The sequence below is a fragment of the Rhinolophus hipposideros genome (assembly GCF_964194185.1).
Source record: "Rhinolophus hipposideros genome assembly, chromosome: 7".
Classification (NCBI taxonomy): domain Eukaryota; kingdom Metazoa; phylum Chordata; class Mammalia; order Chiroptera; family Rhinolophidae; genus Rhinolophus; species Rhinolophus hipposideros.
The window spans coordinates 32,365,865-32,379,377 of NC_138053.1; the positions used below are offsets into that span (position 1 = coordinate 32,365,865).

Below are 13,513 nucleotides of genomic sequence, written 5' to 3' on the forward strand. Positions count from 1 at the left end.
TCTTTCTGCTTTTCTTGTCCTCACCAAAGTTCATCTTCTCTCAACGTCTTGATCTTAGTTGTCCAAAATCCACGATTGTGAAGCATCTCAGTGTCAAAGGAATGGGAAGTTCAAAGAAGTTGGACACAGTAAAAAAATTCTTGCCTTCTGTTTTATCTTAAAACATATTCTGAAATTTTTATGTTATCCCATTATACATAATTTTACATTTAATAGAAAATGTTATTTTTAAACCTTATTATCAAATGTAATTGGCACTCTTAGCAAAATGTGTCAGATGTAGCCTGGAGCAACGTCTACCCAGAGGCCCCTGACTTAAGAAGCGAAATCTGAGATGAAAGTGACCCAGTAAATTAATTATTGTTTAAATTTGAATAACTGAGATTATTACATTTCTCAAAGATAATCCCTGGGAAGGCCATTTTCACGGTATAGTAATAGGTGTTTAATTGGGAGGGAAAACCCACAAAACCTGTCAAGTGAGTTTACTGAATGCAACATTTCTCAGAGATAAACAGGATTTCTCTTTAATTTCTTAAAGTGCCTCTTACTTTCAAGCATTTATGATAGACATACTATGCAGTATTTTATGGAATTTCTTTTTTTTTTTTTTAAAGCAGAGTTCTTGGAACATTTGTAGCATAAAATTCACATTGGAATTCATAGGCTTAAAGTTCTATACTTCCACAACAGTTTACAAATTTACTTTTTCAGAGAAGTTTTATCATAAAGGCAATGAGTTCTAATGACTGACTTTTAATCAGTATGACAAATGTCTTGGGAAGTTGATTTGGAGAATGAGGACATTTTCATGTTAGGATTTTTAAAATTTCAATTTTCTTGAAGTGCATTTGCTGTTTATAGGCTTGATAAAGCAAAATTTAAAGAAATCGTGGAGATCTTTGCTCAATTAATGAATGGAAACAATTCATGGTATCCTCTTACGTAAAGGGGTAAGCTAGTTAAAAACTTTGTAATTTGATCAGATGCTTTTTATTTTTTGTATAGTAATGTTTAAACTGTAAATTTAATCTATCTAGACAGGATTTTTGTTGTCAGTCAAAATTTAATTTTCAACTTTTCCTTGCTTGCATTGTATAACTCCATCCTAGTTAATAAGCAGATGAAGCATTTTTTTGTTTGTCATTTAAAAAAAATAAAGTTAGCTACAATTTAGTATGTGCTAAGAATCAATTTTATTGAACATTTGAAAATTCACAAGTTTTCAATTTAAAAGCAAACTGTTGTATAAGGAAGTATATTTGGGTTGCCTACCTTTGAAAGTTTGAGTCTTTTAAAATTGGTTCATTTAGTGCTCACTTCGGCAGCATGTATACTACAATTGGTACATTTAAACATATCAAAAGGGACAAACAACCAAGCTTTAGAACATTGTGTTAATAATCATAATCTATGAGATAAAGTTATACTAATGCATATCAATTTCCTATTTTCTCTTTTAGGTGTTGTAGTAAATGGCCTAGTAAATATTAGCATTTCCACTATTGAGAAGCGCTATGAAATGAAGAGTTCCCTGACGGGCCTGATATCATCAAGCTATGATATCGCATTCTGCTTGTTATCTTTATTTGTATCATACACTGGCGAAAGAGGACACAAACCAAGATGGCTTGCATTTGCATCCTTTATGATAGGACTGGGAGCACTTGTATTCTCACTGCCAAAATTTTTTAGTGGAAAATACCAATTGGGGTCCCCTTTTGAAGGTAAGTGTCTGTTGTGTTTTTGTTTGTCTGTTTTACTTTAAGAAGCAGTATGACTGAGACTAGGCCATTAACTCTATATTACAACTCACTTTGTCCAGGTAAGTAAGGTAAGGACTTAATTCTCTTCCATGGCTCACTGCTTTGTTGTGATGGGAATTGTGTGAAGTAGGAGATTACAGAGACAGGTTGTTCATTATTCATCACTTTACTGGTTCTCCAACTTTTTAATCCTCTGATACTCATTCCCCATATAACACACAATCCTCCTCCTAAAGTAACGACCTGTTTTCCTTTGCAGATGTGATGTCATCGGTGTTCTGAGATCTATTGTTTTTCCATTTGTGGTTTTATTTTCTGTGCTTACAGCTCTGTACCTGGACTTGTTGATTCCTGATTTGAGATAAAGAGAGGTGAAATTTATGTGAGAACTGAAGCTTTTCCTAAGAACTGAGGCTAGCTCTACTTATGACTCTCTAGTTTAGAGACACGGAACTTTGTGAGTTATCTAACATGTTGCTCTGGTTAGATGAAGAAGCATTATTCTGAGGCTCCAAAAAGAAATTTGATTAATTTTCTACTTTTTTTTCCGCCAAAGAATCATTTTTAATGGGAAAACAATTATGGTAAGGCAAGAGGAATGTGCTAGTGAAAGTAGACCTTGTCGTTTCTGTTGTCCTTCCTGGGACTTTTAATGGCAAATATAGAATAAAATCAGAGGGTTACAAAATCAAGCTTTGAGGGTTTAGGTAAGTGAAGAAAAGGCTTAGAATAGGAAGAAAGGAGAATTGGGACCTGCTGCAATGCAGGTATTATTTTTAAAAAGTTAATATTGTTATATTTGTGATTATTAATACTGAAAATTAATATTAAGTGTCAACATTTCCCAAGACCAATTTCCCAGCTATAGAATGATAACAAATAGGAAAATATTTTCAATAACAAAGTATATATTATGCAGCATGGCTCATTACATAAGCATTCTTCATTTTGCAAATGAAAATAGAATATGCAAGCATGTGGACCAATAGAAGATGTTTTTAAAATGTGGTACAGTTCGGAATGAATGAGATAAAGAGACTACGTTATCAGTGGAAAGAGCACTTATTTTGAGTCTAGTACATTATTTAAAATTGGTCAAGATTTCGTTAAGGCCACGTTCACAAAATTTCACTGTGGGTAGTTTCAGGAACAAGGCCCAGAGGCTTTAGTTTAACACCTTTGAAATCTTAACAGTTAGGAAAAATGTAAATTTGAGTTTTTCATACAAGAGACATGATACTGATTCTATGATGGCCAAATGTTATCGTGTTACTAGCATTTAGGAGTTTACTGTTGTAGTTGATCTAATCCCTCACTCTTGTAGTTGATCAGATGCCCCCCTTGTTCATATAGTATATACAAACTCTGAGAACACATCTCTGGCTTTCTAAAACAGAATCACCTATTCCAGTACAAAAGTCTGATCTGTCCTCGGCAATCTTCCTAGTTTCATCTCTTGCCATACACACCTTGAGTTGCAAGCAAGTTGAACAATTTATGATTCCCAACGGTAAATGGCCACATAGTAAGGTGTGTGTTTGTGGCCAGACTGAAGCCAAGAAGATTTTGAAGCAAGATCATATACTTTTTGCATATTATTGTGTACTACGCAAGTTTTCACCAAATTCTTATAGATATTTTTTATTATGTGAAATGACGTAGATTAGATTGAGGTATTGACTGATCTGTAAAGTTTTTACTCTAAGACTCATAATTTAAATAATAGCTCATCTTTAGCAAATGAAAGCACTCAGTTGCTCTTATGTTAGTTTGTCATTCATACAATGAATATTTATTGATAGGAACTATACATACTACTGAGATAATAGCAGTGAAACATTTTCATGCTATCAGGATTTTATGTATTTACTAGTGGGATGAAATACAAAATTAATAAACAAGGTAATTGAAGATTGAGGTGGATGTATGAAAGTATTAAATAGTATGAAGTAATAGTATGCAAAAGGGAAAATGTGGGCAAAGGGAAGGCTATTCTGATAATAACTGGATAATGGGAAGCTAGTTTTGGAAGATGCTTTCCAGTCTGGAGAAAAACATAATCTAGGACCTTGGAGCAATAAAGAGCTTGCTAGGTTCTAGAGGTTGTCGATTTTGGTCGGATGACAGAACATGGCACGGGATAAGCTTGGAGAGTCAGGTAGAGCCATGAGGCCCTTGGATTTTCCATTATGTGCAGTGGGAAGTATGAGAGAGTTTTACACAGGGACATGCATGATCCTATTTCTGTTTTTAAAATGATCGTTTTGGCTTCTGTTGTCTCTGAGGTACAAGATTATGGGAGGAAATCACTCAGGAGGCTTTTTCCTGTAATCCAGGTGAGAGATAAAGGTGGTTGGAACTGGACTGGTAGCAGTGGACAGAAAATCAGAGGAGTGACTGATTTTCAATGTATTTTAAAGGAAAAAGAGGGGGAGGGGGATTCACGGTGTGAGGGATATAAATAATGAACGTCTAAGTATTACCTTGTCTTGTACACCTGAAACTAATAAAAAAAAAAAAAAGGAAAAAAAATAAATAAAGGAAAAAGAGATAAGACTTTCTAGTGGATTGATTGTGAAGGAGGATTGAATAATGACCCCTTGCTATTAGGCTTGAACAACTGGAGCCATTTACTAGAATATGGAAGACTAGGTCAAACAGAATTGGGAGTGGAAATCAAGAATTCAGGTTTGGACTTAAGTATGAACTGCATGATCTATATCCAAGGTGGCAGTATATATCTTTGAATGTATATGTTTTATGTAAATGTGCAAGTCATCCTTTAGTCTTCATCCCCAGAAGTACACATACTGGGTTTGATGGGCTACCTCATTCTAATGTCACACCGACTTTTAGGAAGAGACGTATTATAAGTTACTCTCCCACAATCAATATAAGAAGTGCTTAGCTGCTATTTTGAATTTTTACACTCATTTTTTTTATATGAAAGTTTCTTTTAATAAAATACCATTGTGGTGTGTTTGTGTATTTGTGTAGGTATTTACAAAATGACAGATATAAAACTCAGGACTGGAAATGCGTTCCATATCTAAAAGAACTCAGACATTTAGAAACATAAGGAATATTAAAAAACTTCCTCCTTTTTTAAAATAAGGTAAAACCTTTAGGACAAGAGGGGATGTGATTTAGTAGTGATTACATACAGATCAGTAACAGCTAAAACTAGTTTTTATGTTGTGTTTAATGTTTTTCAAATTTTATTACTCATAATAGGTTTTCTTTTTACAAAAAAGAAAATCAATATCAAAATAATTCAAATACAATATCAAATAATTTCAGTATTTTTATGAATTTAAACCACTTCTTCCCCAATTTCAAATAGGCGGTTATAATGGTTTGTGCTTTCTTTAAAACATAACTTTTCTGCTCAAGCAAATTAATCCACTAACAAATATGGGATCCTGTAACCAAAGATCTGAATTGTTTGTCCAAGCAAAACTGGGCATTAATGTGAGAAAAGAAAACAGAGTTGAAAGCTTCCTGTAAATAAATTAGAAGCAAAGAAAGGTACACTCTTCTTACGTAACACAATATAAATAGCCTGAAGAGAATAACATTAAGAAGTTATTTTATTCATTGAAATTATACATGTATTTTGATTTGAAACTGACATTTAGAGAATTAACATATTCCCTGTATTTTTCTGTTGTTGCTTTTGTTTTTGAATTTGAGGGAAATCAAAGTCAGGGCTCAGTTTGGATGAGATAATCTCTGCAAGAGGAGGTTAAAGTAATGTATTATATAGTTGGTAAGTTGAAGAAAAAAAATGTGAAATATGATAAGCATGCATAATTTCCACAGGTGTGAGAATAACACAAAAGGAGGTTAGAAGTTAGCAAAAGGTAGAAAAGTGTGTTTGGAAACAGCTTGAATTTTCTATCCTGTAAAAAATAAATTTAAGTAGTTTTGGGAAACTATTTTTTTAAGGAAAGCTTTTGAGACCTAAGGATTAGAAGTGGTTATCTAATTTTGAATGGGGATAAAAACATTTTTGAAAGGGAAGTTTTGGTGGTTGTTATTGGATCCAAAAATGGAAGAATTAAAACTAAGAAAAATAAATTCTTCTAAGGCCTAAATTTTGAATGTTTTAACCTGAAAATAGAATACTGATAAACATTTTCAAGTAAATCATATTTAGCACTTTTGATATATTTAAACATAACATTAACATAACACAACATATTTTAATTATCTTTTAAATATTTAAAAATGTAATAAATAAATAAGTCTTTACCACATAACATTTTGTTTTCACCCTCACACTTTTAATTCCTTTTGGATGAGTGTTAATTTAATGTTAACACACTTCTTCCTGATTCAGTAGCCAAAGAAAGAAAATGCCCTATCATACTTTAGGCAAAGTTTATGGAAAATGTGAAGAGCAAAATAATCTTTTCTCTCTTTGAGACTTTGGGCTGGGGGTGATTAGTCATTAGTATTAATAGATACTTAGGAATTGTAGAGAAGTAATTACTAAATCCAATATAGCTCTTTTCCTTTATTGACCAATATTTGGATAACTTTTCCAAAGTTTCTTGTTTCTTTATTTCTATGTCTTTCTCTCAAAATAAAATAAAATAAAATAAAAATGTAGCTCTCAACACAACACTTTCCACTTTCTTCAGCACTGAATTTCTAATGCTGTAGATTGGTATTTCAGGGAAAGAATTCTGCCCCAAAGGACTTTGGTTACGCAAGATGACTACTTTAAAAAGTTAACTAGGAAAATAATTAGAGTGTAACTCAAAATTGGACTCAATTTTTAGTTACTGTTTTGTCTTTTATCTTGTACGCTTAAGGATTTTTTTTTTTTTTTTTTTGTAATGGATTGCTTGCCTAAATTGGAGAAGTCAGTGCCAAGAATCTTGAGTTTTTCAACCACTAATTCAATACAGGATGCTTTAATTTTGCTTGGCCTGTGAGTGTTCTTCCTTCTTGATATTACTTCTTCCTTATGGAAATCACTTTTATTTTTCTTATATTTTAATTTTATTTTTACTGAAGTGAATAAAGAGGAGAGGTGATTTCTTAGGTTAGAAGTTATAATGGTGTATCATAGAAGATATAATTTGTGTATAAAACAAATTATTCAAAAAGATTTTTAAATGTAACGCACACAATAAAAGAGCTAGAGCTAGTCAGTGCTCCAGATTTAATTGTTATGAGTTTTAATATCAGAGGTACTTCAGTCTTACCCAAACTTCCTAGATAATATGAATTACCCTGGAGATCCTGATTCAATAAGTCTAGAGTAGGACTCAAATTAATATTTTAAAAAAAATTAGGTTATCTTATCAGTCCATTTTGGGAAATACATGTCCAGTTTAGTGTTTAATTATTTTGTAAAATTTCAACTCTGAGCATATAAAGAAAGGTGTTTTTTTTTTCCATTTCTGTACTATTGCTTTATATCTTCCTTTATAATAGGAGTTTCACAACCATTATGAAATACTAGGTACCTTAACGTAGCCAGTTTTGATGAAATTCTTATGACCAAACTCCTGAAAGAGGAAACTCACGTAGAAAAGTAAGTAGGAAAGCGTGTGCCAATGAGATGTTAGCACAAACTATTCTTCTCACACTGGTAGTTTGCAGATAGGCAGACTTTAAAAAAATCCATGGCCTTGATCAAGAGAATATTTCTCAACCTTTCCCAAAATGTGATCTGCAAAGCTTAATTTCTGAAGGTATTAAGAGTGTGTTAAAAATGTGTTCCATGGATCAATGAGTTTGAGAAAAAAATGAAAGTTAAAGAGGTGTCTCTATTGCACCACTGTACAAGTGAATGCATTTTGTGAATCTTTAGCTAGGTAAATGATATGTAGAGTTCTGAACTTATTGACCAAGGGACTCCATTGTTATTCTTGTCCCTTTTAACCCTGTTCCACTGCTCACTTTATGTTTTCTCCTCCAGATTAGTGTTTCAGTGAACAGGCTTGGGGAAAGTCTCTTCGATGCTTTCTTATGTCTAAGTTATGTGCTTTTGAAAGGTCTTGTTGAATTTAGAAACTTCATTATGGCCAGCATGTTGAACAACATGGGATGTATAGTAGGTAGTCAAGAAATGTTTATTGAGTTGTCAAATAGATTAATGAATGAATGGATCCCTTCAATGGAGGCATATTAGGAGTCTGATGACTTGTCTTTCCACAGAAGGCAATAAGAGTAGATAATGGCAGATAAAAGTAGTTTGGGGTTCTCTTCACATTTTCCATAAAATGGAAACTTTGCCTAAAGTATGATGGGGCTTTTTCTTTTTTTGGCTACTGAATCAGGAAGAAGTGTGTTAAGATATCAGAGGCAAAAGTTATTTGCTATAAATGATCGTTATGGGTAAGATTTGGGATCTGAAAAATTTGCGATGTGAAAAAGGAAGCTAAAATGAGAAGCATATTCAGAAATAGTAGCAAAATGCTTTGATATGTTACTTTTGTTTTTTGTCTTAATTACTTGCGAAAATACTGATTTTGCTGCGTTATGTGCTCTACTTGTAAGGTGGTGCTAAACGGCAGGATTATTTTTTGATGGACTATTAATTATGATTATCCCTATTTATCTTTATGTATAAAATAAAAGGAAATGCTCTGATGGGGCATTCAGGTGCACCACAGGCATAGTTCTGTCTAACCAGATATAATGTATGTGGGACGTAAAGATTAAGCAATGCTTTTTTTTGTAGCTTCCTCAGAAAGGTTGGTAAAAATGTGGTTTGTGGCAAGAAATAAATGAGGAAATTCGATTTTCTTAGTCACTGTTCTTAAAAGTACACACATTAGCCAGTGTATGTTTTAATGTCTTTTTTCTTTAATTTTAATACTATTAAGCTCATTACATTGTGTGAAAGTATGCAGTAGAATAGCAGGGATGTTACTGTCAGACAAAACTGACTTTAAATTTTTGCTCCAGTGCTGTCTGATAGTATTAAAGGGGCCTGGGCAAGTTTCTTCAACTATAAATCAAGATGATGATAACTGCTACCTCATTGGAAATTATACACAAGCAATGCTAAGGTAGTGCCTGGTGTTTGGTAACTGCTCGTTTAACTAGTAGCAGTGAATAATGATGTTTATAATAATTAACAGCTATACTGATGTAAAAAAAATGCCTTTCTTGGTTTAGTTATTGGCAATGATAGTTACAAAATAGTACGAACAACTAAAAATCTTTCAATATGGTACATTTTTTTTTTTGTTTGTTTTTGGTTTTTTTGTTTTGTAAGCACTACTTGATATTGACAGGTTCCCAGAGTTTGGTTAAACAATTTGAAAGTAACATATTAGAAAGGGTTTTAATGAGATATGTTCCCAGGATTCTATTCTTATAAGATAAGAAAATAAATTTATTTGGTGTAGCTCAGATTAATTGGATCCACTCAAAATACCATGTAGAAATATTGTTTTCATATTATTTTATATTATAGATAATCTATTTAGTCAACTCTTTTTTGTTGTGTTTTTTGTTAATACATTTATTTTTTCTGGTTACAGAAGTTCTATTGGTCGTTGTAAACAATTTGAATAATACTAAGTGGAAAGAGAAAAAACCCAATTTATTGTTATTCTTTTCTCAAGGCGGACAACTTTGGAATTATCTTAATGTTTTTACTGTGCCTTTATTTTACCGTTAATATAATATTTTGCATAGTTTGCAGCCTGTGAGCATTCTTATTCTTGCATAGCATTCCATTTTATATTTTAATCTTTCTCATAGTTGAGTATTTACATTTAAAAAGTTTTCTATTATAAATTACCTCATTTTTATGTTTAAAGATTTTACTGTATTTTGGTAATTATACAGCATTTAACATTTTGGAATTTCTTTTCATTTAGAATAATTCTCTGAAGACTCATCAGGGTTATGTTTATCAAATGTTCATTCCTTTTTATTGCTAATTAGTAAGTATTTTATGGTATGGATGTACCACGGTTTGTTTAACCATTCACCTGTTTAGGGACATCTGTGTTGATCCAGTTTTTTGGCTATTAATAATAAAGTTATGAACATAATTTTTTTGTGTGAACATAGTTTTGATTTCTCGGGGATAGACTTTTACGAATAACATTGCTGGGTCATATGATAATTCTATCTTTAGGTTTTTGAGAAACTATTAAACTGTATTTCCAGAGTGACTATACCATTTTAAATTCCCATCAGCAGTGTATGAGTGATCCAGTTTATCTGCGTCCTTGCCAGCATTTGGTGTTCTCATTATTTTTTATTTTAGCCATTCTGATAGTTGCAGTGAAATCTCATTGTGGTTTTAATTTGCATTTCACTAATGGCTAATGATGTTGAGAATCTTTGCATACGCTCAATTGCCATCTGTTTATCCTTCTTGGTTTAAGATCTATTCATGTTTTTTTGCCCTTTTTCTAACTGGATTGTTTAATTTCTTGCTGTTAAGTTTCGAGTATTGATGTATTCTAAGTAATAGATTTTTCCCCCAAGTGTAGAGTTGTTAATTAATTTGTTTTTAAATATAGTTGACATACAACATTTTATTAGTTTTGGGTGTATAACATAGTGATTTTACATTTACTTTAGGATGTGATCACCATTGTATGTCTAGTAATCACCTGTCACTGTACAAAAAAGTTTTTTTTTTTTAAATTAAAATTTATTGGGGTGACATTGTTAGTAAAGTTATATAGATTTCAGGTGTACAGTTCTGGAATACATTATCTATATCTTACATTGTGTGTTCACTACCCAGAGTCAGTTCTCTTTCCATCACCAAATATTAGACCCTGTTTACCCTCTTCTGGAGCTCCCTGTCCCCCTTACCCTGTGGTAACCCCTAAACTATTGTCTGTCTATAAGTTTTTGTTCCTTCATTTGTTTGTCTTGACCTGTTGTTGTTTTCAGCTTTATATACCACATATCAGTGAAATCATATGGTTCTCTACTTTTTCTGTCTGACTTGTTTTGCTTAGCTTTATAATCTCAAGATCCATCCATGTTGTCACAAATGGTACTATTTCATCTTTTTTTACCCCTGAATAGTATTCCATTGTGTATATATACCACATCTTCTTTACCCATTCATCTATCAAAGGACATTTTGATTGTTTCTATGTCTTGGCCACCATAAATAAAGCTACAATGAACATTGGAGCACACATATCTTTATGGATACATGTTTTCAGATTTCTTGGGTAGATACCCAGGAGAGGGATTGCTGGGTCACAAAAAGTTTTTACGATATTATTGACTATATTCCCTGTGCTGTACATTGCATCCCAACGATTTATTTATTTTATAACTGGAACTTTGTACCTCTTATTCCTCTTCATTTTTCCCCCCAACCCCTCAGGCAACCATCAGTTCTCTATCCATGCATTTGTTTCTGTTTTGTTTTTTTGTTTAGATTCCACATATAAGTGATATAATAAGGTATTTATCTTTGTCTGTCTTATTTCACTTAGCATAATACCCTCTAGGGCCATCCATGTTGCTGCAAATGGCAAGAGTTCATTTTTTCAAATTGCTGAATAATATTCTAATATTCCATGGTGTGCGTGTGTGTGTGTAGGTATAGATATAGATATAATAACATCTTCTTTATCCATTCATCCATCCATGGATACCTAGGTATATCTTGGCTCTTGTAAATAATGCTGCAATGAATATAGAGGAGCTTATATTTTTTTAAGTTAGTGTTTTTGTTTTCTTTGGACAAATGCCGAGAAGTAGAATTGCAAGGTCATATGGTGGTTCTATTTTGAATTTTTTGAGGAACCTCATACTATTTTCCTTAGTGTCTGCACCAGTTTATATTACCACCAACAATGCACAAGGATTCCCATTTCTCCAAATCTTGTTATTTGTTGAGTTTTTGATAATAGCCATTCTGACAGGTGTGAGGTGATATCTCATTGTGGTTTTGATTTGCATTTCCCTGACTATTAATGATGTTGAGCATCTTTTCATACGTTTGTTGGCCATTTGTATGTCTTTGCAAAAATGTCTGTTCAGGTCATCTACCCATTTTTTAACAGATAGTTTTTTTTGATGTTGAATTGTATGAGTACTTAATATATTAATTCCTTATCAGATATGTAATTTGAGAATAGCTTCTCTGGGTTGTCTTTTGGTTTTGTTGATGGTTTCCTTCATTGTCTAAAACATTTTAGTTTGATGTAGTGCCATTTATTTATTTTTTGCTTTTGTTCCCCTTATATGGGGAGATATATCCAAAAAAATACCTCTAAGACTGATATAAAGATTTTACTCCCTATATTTTCTTCTAAGAGTTTTATGGTCTCTGTGTCACAAATCAGCTTTACAGTGTTTCCCATGTATGTGACCACTCATTTTCTCTTGCTGCCTTCAGGATTCTTTTTTTATCTTTAATTTTTGCCATTTTAATTATGATGTGTCTTGGTGTGGGCCTCTGGGTTCATCTTGTTTGGGACTCTCTGTGCTTCCTGGACCTGGATGTGATTTTCCTTCCCTGTGTGAGGAAAGCTTTTTGCCATTATTTCTGCAACTAAGTTTTCTGCCCATTTTTCTCTCTCTTCTCCTTTTGGGATCCCTATAATGCAAATGTTAGTGTGCTTGGTATTGCCCCAGAGGTCCCTTAAACTATCCTCATTTTTTTAAAAATTCTTTTTTCTTTTTGCTGTTTTGATTTGGTGATTTCTACCATTCAGTCTTCCAGGTCGCTAACCTGTTCTTCTGTATTATCTAATTTGCTGTTGATTTCTATTAGTATATTTTTTCATTTCAGTTATTGTATTCTTTAGCTCTGATTCTTTATTATATTTTCTAACTCTTTGTTAAACTTCTTGCTGAGTTCCTCTATGCTTCTCCTAAGTTCGGTGAGCATCCTTATGGCCATAACTTTGAATTATTTACCAGAAAAATTACTGATTTTTGTATCATTTGGGTTTTTTTCTTGTTCCTTCATTTGTGATATATTTGTCTCTTCATTTTGTTTGACTTTCTGCATTTGTTTTTGTGAATTAGATGAAATAGCTTTCTCTCCCAATCTTGAAGAGGTACCCTTGTGTAGGAGCGACTTTCGTGTAGACTGCTTGTGCCTGGTGTTTGCTGGTGCCTGCTTGGTAACCCCTCCGAGGCTGCTGGGTTGCTTGGCTGGTTGGTGCTGGCTGCTGCAGCCTGGGGCCCTGGGCTGGGGGAAGGAAGGTTGGTAATTGCTAGATCCTTATCAGATAAGTGGTTTGCAAATATTTTCATCCGGTCACTAGCTTGTCTTTTTACAACCCTCTTTAACAGGGTTTTCCACAAAGCAAAATGTTTTAAATTTGATGAAGTTCAACTTACTAATTTTTTCTTTTATGGATTCTGCTTTTTAGGTCAAGTCTTAAGAATTCTTTGCCTAGGCTTAATCGCAAATATTTCTTTCTTTTTTTAACCCCTGAACGGTCTATAGTTTTCCATTTTACATTTAAGTCTGTGATACATGTTGAATTCATTTGACTCTCTTAAATTCCCAATTTGAATTCTCTGTTTCCTTCTTTTAATAACCCAAATATAAAGTAATGTATTTGTCACAATAATTATTACTCTTTGGAAAGGGGAAAATATACGGAAGTCATTGTTCAGAGAAATTCTGAAATCCCACTGGGAAAATGGTGTGCTTGTTCCTTAGTTAAACCCTATTTCTGCTTCTTGGGAGGGGCTTCATAGTTTATTGTTCTCTGTGGATTCTTTTTTTTTTTATCATCTTTGGTTACAAATGGAGACTACTCCTTGGATGCTTG

General features: G+C 32.9%; 1 protein-coding gene across 1 annotated transcript in view; it reads left to right on the plus strand.

Annotated features, from left to right (window-relative positions):
• The window catches only part of SLCO4C1 (solute carrier organic anion transporter family member 4C1), a gene marked incomplete at its 5' end in the record, with an annotated part of 51,604 nt that overhangs the window by 1,566 nt on the left and 36,525 nt on the right, over nucleotides 1–13,513 (plus strand). Inside the window, one exon of the mRNA XM_081053277.1 lies at nucleotides 1,464–1,727. Coding sequence (XP_080909403.1) covers nucleotides 1,464–1,727 — 264 coding nt within the window. The remainder of the gene's footprint in view (nucleotides 1–1,463; nucleotides 1,728–13,513) is intronic.